At 34.4% G+C, this 8,853-nt stretch overlaps 1 protein-coding gene across 1 annotated transcript; it reads left to right on the top strand.

The window, feature by feature from the left end:
• Positions 1-1,347: 1,347 nt before the first annotated feature.
• LOC147495137 (protein FAR1-RELATED SEQUENCE 5-like) lies at positions 1,348-2,877 on the top strand. Its single transcript, XM_086568317.1, has 3 exons — positions 1,348-1,691; positions 1,764-2,716; positions 2,801-2,877. Exons 1-3 carry the CDS (start codon positions 1,348-1,350, stop codon positions 2,875-2,877), a joined length of 1,374 nt encoding a protein of 457 aa, XP_086424443.1.
• Positions 2,878-8,853: the final 5,976 nt, after the last annotated feature.

Genomic DNA, 8,853 nt, shown 5'->3' with positions numbered 1-8,853 from the left:
TTTAGTATTTCTTATTCTTTCATTAAATATAACTAAATTGGGTCCCACAAATATATTCACGTGACTCTCTTTTTTAATTCTCTCTCTATTTTATCTCCCCCACACAACACACTTCTCTCTCCTCACTCTCTCTCCAAAAGTAAACACACGCTCTCTCTCCTCACTCTTTTTCCAAAAGTAATTTCTCTCTCATTTGACTTCAATTAATATATTTTTTTCTCACCTCTCTCCTACCTATCTCTCTCTCTCCACTTTTTGCTGATGTCACGTACTCTTTTCTATTTCCAACCCTCTTCTCTATTTCTGACCCCACACACATAGTCTCTCACCTCAATCTCACTATCACACACTTTTTTTTCTTTTCTTTTTGGACTGTTCCAACGTGGAGCAAAATAATATAGCTGAAGTCGTTTTTCAGCATCCCCGTGCCGGTATGTTCAATTTTTGTTTAGTTTTTTTTGCTCATTTTTTTTTATTAAATGGTTATTACGTATACTCCCTGGGTCTCGTAGTGTTATATTCAATTTATTTACAATTTAATTTTTCAATAATTCTTATTAAATGTTAATTAATTACAATTTTATTTATGTGTAGTATCTATTGAATGAATATGGAGTTTGAACAATTAAACTCAGATGAAGAAGAACAATCTGATATGGTTTATATGCCTAAAGTAAAAGAAGATTGCAAACTGAAAATAGGACAAGAATTTCAGTCTTTGGATGAAGCTTATGAATTTTACAACAATTATGCAAAAGTGACTGGGTTTAGTATACGAAGTAGTTCTACTAAGAAGGATAAAGAAGATAATGAAATAACTAGGAAGGAGTACTGTTGTTTCAAAGAGGGGAAATCTAAACAGAAAAATGAGAAAGAAAGAAAAAAGGCGTCGGGGGATTGTTCGTGAGGGTTGCAAGGCAAAATTATCAATTTTGAAGAGATTGGGTTACATTGTTAGCCAGTTTATCGAGGGTCACAACCATTCTCTTTCAACCCCTCATAAAGTACATCTGAGATCCCACCTTTTCTTCGGCCAATATACCTATAAACCAGCAGATAAGTATTCTTTCAATGGAAGCGGGTGGAATAGAAAATATTGGATGTACAGAAAAAGACCTTAGGAATTTTGTTAGGGATGCAAAGAACTTGGTAGATGGGCATGATGCAGAGATATTGATGGAATACTTTTTGTCGAGCAAGAAAAAAATTCTTCATTTTTAATTGAGACGCATCGGCGAAAATAGGTTGACTTATTGTTTCTGGGCTGATGCGAAGGCAATAAGAGCGTACAAACTTTATGGTGATGTAGTAGTGTTTGATACAACCTACAACACCAATAAATACGATATGATATTTGCACCATTTGCTGGGGTAAATAAACATCGTCAGACTGTAATATTTGGTTGTGCATTCCTGTGTGATGAGATGACAGAATCATTCATTTGGCTACTCCAACAATGGATGGAAGTAATGTCAGTTGGCCCTCCCAAAATGATTATCACCGATCAAGACCCCGCTATGTCAAAAGCTATTGCTCAAGCTCTTCCAAATACATATCACCGATACTGCATTTGGCATATTCTGAACAAGTTTTCTGAAAAATTGGATGCTATCATTTATAGAGATCATTATAATGTTTTTCAAAAATGCATTTGGAATACCGAGTCTGGTGAAGAGTTTGAGGCAATGTGGCAAGATACAATAGGGAAAAGCTAACTAAAAGATAACATTTGGTTAGCTGCATTGTATGGTATGCGTTCTAGGTGGGTTCCGTCATTTGTGAAACACATTTTCGCTGCCGGCATGTCAAGTAGTCAAAGAGCGGAAAGTTCACATGCATTTTTCAAGAGGTATGTCTCTAGAGAAAATTCTTTAAATGAATTTGTTACGCGATTTAATCGTGCACTTGAATACCAACGTCATAAAGAATTGCAAGCTGATCATGTTGATAGCAATGAGCGTCCCGTGATGAAAACCCCAATTTCTATGGAGAAGCAGATGGCAGATATATATACCTTGTCTATTTTTTTTAAATTTCAGAATGAGTTGTGGGAGAGTTTGGAGTACTTGATTGAAAGTTCAATAGATGATGAAAAACTGGTTGTCTACAGGGTGAAAAGGCCAAGTGCAAGAGATTCTAGACCGCGGAAAGTTGTATATGATAAGGCTCTAAATTTTGCTACTTGTAGCTGCAAAAAAATTGAATTTGAAGGAATTCCTTCTAGACACATTTTGGATTACTTGAAAGTTAGTCAAATTGTTTACTTGTCGGATGCTTATATATTGAGTAGATGGAGGAAAGATACAAAATTGGAAGAAATAATAGCAGATGGTGGGAAAGAGGTGAAAGAAAGTAGTAACGACTTTATGTTGTTGAGGCACACAAAATTATCTCATCTTACTTCAAGGGTACTTGATGACGCTGTAGCTTGTGAAGAGGCAAGTGAAATCTATGAGCAACATTTGAAAGTGGTACATGAAATGATTAAGGAAGTGTTGGCTATTAAAGGAGTTGGAATTTCTCAGAAGGAAAAAATGCCTCGACATGTGACTTTGAATGAGCCGAATCTAGCTAAAGCAAAGGGGAGTGGGAAACATAGATTGCAAGGGGGAAAAGAGAAGGCACAGGTTCAAGCACAAGTTCAAGCAAGGCGCTGTAATGGATGTGGACTTACCGGGCAATCACACGACAAAAGAAACTGTCCGAAGTTGATTGGTAATGTTCGATTGTTTATTATTTTTATTTAATACATACTCTTTTATTTTTATTTTGTATTGAGGTTAATATTGGCTTTTGCAGGTTCAACTGGCACTCAGAGTTCAACAGATGGTGGTGGTAACTCGTCAGTCTCTACACAGGTTGAACGTTTGCCTTGAGTGGATCATGATTGTGAGAGAATCAAGTGTGAAAATAATGAACTGGTGGCATTTTTATTCGGTAAATTAAATAGTCTGTAGTTAGAATTAGCGTTGTTTTTTTTTTATGTGAATTGAGGTGTTCAATTGAGGTGTTCCTATGTTATTTTTAAACATATCATTTTAAGTACCTTTAGCTAGTTCACGGTACATGTTTGCTAAATGATTTGATTCAAAGTTTCCAACTCAGCGAAGTTCACGTATTGTTTGTCTTGTTCCACTATACAGTTTTGACATCAGTTTTTGACAGTACAAATTGGTGTGACAAAAAACCAAAAGTATAGTTGTAGTCCCACATGCTTATATTATATATATACATATTCATTTTCATCTAACCAACATGAGAAATCATCCGCACTATAGGCCAAGTATGTGAATGTCTGAGGAATATTTACTATTTTTCTTTTTATTCTTTCAATAGCACTTCCCCGCCTTGTTCTCTGCGGTCATTCTCGCTGTCCTTGCTGGGACAGCCATTAAAGGGTTGTAAAGGGGAGCAAAGCCCGTTTTGTCGACTGAACATCTCAGCCAACGGAAAATACCACCTGATTCCTAGACATGCTTATATTTTCAGTGCTTCTTTGCTTAAAGCACGTCTCAGCCAATGGAAAATACCACCATAACCACCTGATTCCTAGACATAGTACAACATCAGCCATTCTACAGTGCTTCTCTGCTTGATTCATCTCCTTTGGACGTAAGGCATCCTCCCAATCAAGAACCGTGTCTTTCAATTTGGCACCACACTTTTCATTAGAACAACGCCTTGATGCTTCCTTCAATCCGTACATGAATGCTTTGTAGTTTTGACTGATTAGAGCACTACCTTTATCCCCTATCGTTTTCTAATTATGGCTGATGGTATTTACGGAAGCTTAACTGTACCCTCCTCTTTGGTGAGTGGGTTCCAAATTTAAACTATAAAGCTTAACTGGACCCTCCTCTTTCTGAAGTTGTTTGGCATAGAGAGATCACTTGACTCCTCTTTCGAGATTGGATGATGATGATGATGATCAAAACAATTTGAGAAGTCTAAAAAAGCAGCAGGAGAGAGTAACTCAGTAACATTGAAATATATTATCTTACACATTCACTCAAATGATTTGCAGCTATCAGCAATCCGATACATGCCACTCAGTTTAGGTAATAGGTACTACATAGTGATGCATAAGTAAGCGCACTCTTTGCAACTCTGTTAGAGAGTTGAATCAAAGATTGGGTACTTCACAAGTTCACAAAGAACCGTTGGAACATCCTAGCTAGCTTCAAACAAGCATTTTTCGTATCAGCCCCTATTAAATCTATGCAGAAAAAGTGGAAAGATTTGAATGTAAAATTGTTGCCGTAAAGATTTTTTTATGAAGTAGAATACTAATTAGCTGGCCTAATGACTTGAATTCTAAAGATTTGAATGACTTGAATTCTAAAGATTTGATAACAACCAGTGACAGCAGCAAAAAGTGGAGAGAGAGATAGGTAAGAGAGAGGTGAGAAAAAAATATATTAATTGAAGTCAAATAAGAGAGAAATTACTTTTGGAGAAAGAGTGAGGAGAGAGGGCGTGTGTTTACTTTTGGAGAGAGAGAGTGAGGAGAGAGAGGTGTGTGTTGTGTGGGGGAGATAAAATAGAAAGAGAATTAAGAAAGAGAGTCACGTGAATATATTTGTGGGACCCAATTTAGTTATATTTAATGAAAGAATAAGAAATACTAAATTAAAAGTGTGAGTTTTCTTTTGAGTTTGAGTCCGCTCCAAGTATGTAACTTAACAGTCCGCATGAGAGCAAAACTGTATATATATATATATATATTTTTTTTTTTTTTTTTTTATTTTTTTGGCAAGCCTGTTTTAAATGAGATCAGTAACTCTTTGATGCTGGCAAGGTTCGAGCCCCAGACCTCTAGAATCATCACCCAAAGGTTTTACTGACTTTTCTAGTCGGCACCTGCTTATATAAATATTCAATGTGTCCAATATTAACAGGGACCATTTTCATATATTTTTTTTTAATTTATTTTTTAAAATTATTATGTGTCAAAATTTTGAATGATTCAAGTTTTGATCAAAACGATATTTTTTGTTTGAAATATTCAATGTGTCCCATATTTTACCATTTTTGTTTTAATATTTAAAAATTGTCGTAGAAGAAATCGTCATTGATAGCAAATGATTTGAATTCCCAAATTTTAGTTTTGAAATTTCAATCATCTATTATACGAACCACATACTAAGCTCATACATAAACTCTCTACGATCGGGTGCCGTTATATTAAATTGTTATGAAAAATATTCATAACTATGCATATTTTATGAGATATTCAAGTAATTTTTACTTACAGAAAGTGAAGATCATATTGAAAAGATGTATGATAACACACCATTTTAAATATGAAATTATACTTGTCAGACTAATATTTTCTGATGGTTTGAGGGATTTTAAGGTTGTACATACAAGGAGATGAGAGAGAGTACCAATTAACTTTTGAATCAAGTGGAAGTTCATGATCAATGTTGCAAACGGTAAGCTCTATGAGATATATGTAGGGGTTGGGAGGAGAGATTATTGATGTTTTGTTATGTGTAAATAAGGGTATCCCATTCTATGTTTTAGTTAAATAGTCAAGGTTAAAAGGTTTGGTATGGCACTGAGTCATGAATGAACAATACAGACCACATGAGATACTGAAGAGTTTCCTTCATTGGATATATGACAAAGGCTTTATTGAATGCACAATTTCGACTACTAACATATTGAGTGATTTCATAGAAATGGTTCAAAATTTTAGTAGTCAAGAGAGCTTTGTAACATCTTATCTGGGGCTTTTGGGCTACATTGCTTTAGTTTCCCTCACTTTGTTCGGAGGATACTACCATGACTGACTACTACGTACAGTACTACCTTACAATCTTGAAACTGTACCCTTTGGATTTACACATTAGTTCCCTTGGAAAATTGTCATTGAACATATTATTAGAAACACAAAAATGAACTGTCATTGAACATATCAACAGAAACACAAAAATATGTCAAAAATTCGTCATATTCAACTACATATTTCTCTTTCACATATTGAGCAACGCATGTACATAACTAATAAATGATCTCAACAGTAGTCATAAACTCTCTAACACACTTCGACCAAAAACTCATTCAAGTGTACATTATTTTTAAAATATTAAACACCATCTGCGTAGTCTAATCATCCTCTATGGTATACCACACAATTGCTTTCTACATTAATCCTTCATAGTTTGGCACTCGTAGGACCATAAATAGTTGTAATCTGTTGTGCCCCTCAAATGTAGCTATGTGATTTGACGTTATCTTTGTATCCCTAGAGTCTGCTCTGCCAGTTTAAAAATTCATATTCCACGATTACCAAATTTAGTATTCTCAACCATGCTTCATTTGAGCAATTAGCTAAACATAATGGGAAATCTGAGTATCAAAAAAACATAAAGATAGAAAACAAACTTACTAATACTTCCTTACCATTCAAGGCAAAACCCAAAATGGACCCCTACCAAAAACTAACACATGATATGCAATCAAAGGGGAGGCGAAAGTGTGTGAGGACATAGTAGTACATTTTTTTTCAAAAACTTTTGTAGGGGCAAAACCTCGTAGTTTCAGAAAATCTTATACTGATAGTTATATAACATATAAGTATATAAAATAGTAATTTTTCCGAACCCCATGTCTTTATCCTTGTATGCAATGATATTGATAAATATATGTTTAATATGAGTAGATTGTCATAAGTGCATAATGAATAAATTGTTATGTAATTTTGAGCAGAGCATGTAGCCCTTGGTGCATCTTAATGTGGTGAAATATTTAATCCTAGCACCAACGTAGTATGTTTTGTGCTGAGCATGCATGAGTAGTTTTAGTCTTCTAGACTTAAGTAACACATTTTTAGGGGGGGGGGGGGAAGTAATGCCCCACAGCCTAATTATATCACATCACACTATGTCTATCAAATTTCCAGAATATTAGACTTTAGTAAAGGACGTTGGTTGCTATTCTTAAAACAACTGGCATAGAAAGAAGAAAGCAAGTATTGTACACTAAGACAAACCTTTCCATACCAGACATATATGATATGGTAACACAACCACAATCTCCTAAAAGTGGAACTGCAATATATGAGTATGTTTATATTATGGCATGTTTAGGTGGCTTTCATGAGGTTTGGTTTGATAGGATCTTATCAATCTAATTAATATCAGATTGTACTAATCAAATGCTAGAATAAAGATTACTATGGCGATCTTTAATTTCCTTTAGTGGATAATTGTGTTATTATATGGATATACACCACATCATATATCCCCCTGAATTTGTGACACTAATACATTCCTACTGAACAAAATGCCTAAAAGGGGAAACAACAACTATCTACTGAAAATATGCCTAAAAGAAGAATAATCATAGTTTTACACTGTCAACTTAGCATAAAGGATACCAAGTAACCTTATAACAAAGTAGATGTAATTGATCGAAAGGGATTACAAAACCTGTCAAGATTACGCTCATTGTGCCAAGGTTAGCCTGGAGATTTCTCAACTGGTGTGACATGTATCGAGTTGAACAACAACCCTTTAAATATCGATCTACAACCAAACTCACATTTATAAGGCTAGCAACCTTTTATAAATATATGTTCACCCCCATATTCTCACAAATGAAACTTTAAAAAGACTACGAAGAGGAAAACATTAATCAAGCAATTTCAGTCATGAACTAAACAACCCTTAGAACAAAACAAAACAAAAACACTGTTACAGTTTCTCTTACCGAGTTTGAAAAGCGGTTGAGGTTCAGTCCTACATGTTCTAAATAGCAGTAGCAGCATTGTACATCGAGATAAAAAACTATTTTGGTGTCATAATATATAATCTAGCCGAAAAAGGAGTTCTCGAGTAGCATTGCAAATTCTTTCAAATCTAAATATTTTAAAGGAAACATGCATCAGATTATGACAAATTCTACTCTCATTTCATGCATCTAAAAGAAAGATTGTAATTCCAAAACATTTCCTCCCTCTTGGGTATTAACATCACCATATTTCTACTTAGTTAGGTCTCTCGGACATTAATCCTTGATAAAGATTTTATAAAAATTAACTTTCATAATAACATTTAATACCTTAAGCATACACATACTCAACAAAGCTATTGACACATGCCTGTCAACTAAAAAAATCCATTAGTATATTTACCACACCATATAATACACAACTTAGTATAAAAGAAGCAGTAATCTTATCTTGCACATAACATTTGATAGATGAAACAAAAACATAGAAGTCGAGTAGAACCAACAGTGGCCTTCCTAATAATCCTATTAATTCCCCAAGCTTTGTAGCTTAATAGGTATATCATTTTCTTGAACAACTAACACGCATTCCACAAAGTCAAGAAACAACGTGTGGTTCCCCTTGACTGAATGGTGTTGCTAATAACTTAATAAGCTATCATTGTCCATTCGTGGTGGTATATTTCTTATGATTGGTGAGATATACATGAATGTCAACCAAACATATGCTTTCTTTAGAGTCAGCATTTGCATAACAACTTATCAAAAGTTTAAGTGATATTCCTTCAGTACTACCAACTTGTCGCCTTCCACTTTTAGCTCATGTAGGTGAAATCTAAGGCTTCAACTTTTACACTTAAAATCTAATAGTAGCCTAAATATTTATCATATTTGTAACAAAATTCTGTGCACACATTCAATGATGAATTCCATTCATAAACCAATATCATTAGTTCATTACCTTTGTAGATTAAAAACAAACCCAATACTTAACTTTGAGGTGGATAAATGTACCACTCTTCAATATAATTTTGTCTTAACGACATAGATCGAAAAACTATATTTGAAGTAAAATCTCAAGATTACCTCAGCTTGCTTCAGCCTTTTCATCTTGC

Source organism: Coptis chinensis, chromosome 6 (genome assembly GCF_015680905.1).
Source record: "Coptis chinensis isolate HL-2020 chromosome 6, ASM1568090v1, whole genome shotgun sequence".
NCBI classification, from domain to species: domain Eukaryota; kingdom Viridiplantae; phylum Streptophyta; class Magnoliopsida; order Ranunculales; family Ranunculaceae; genus Coptis; species Coptis chinensis.
The sequence above is the reverse complement of the archived record's forward strand: the minus strand, read 5'-3'. Positions and strand labels throughout refer to the sequence as shown.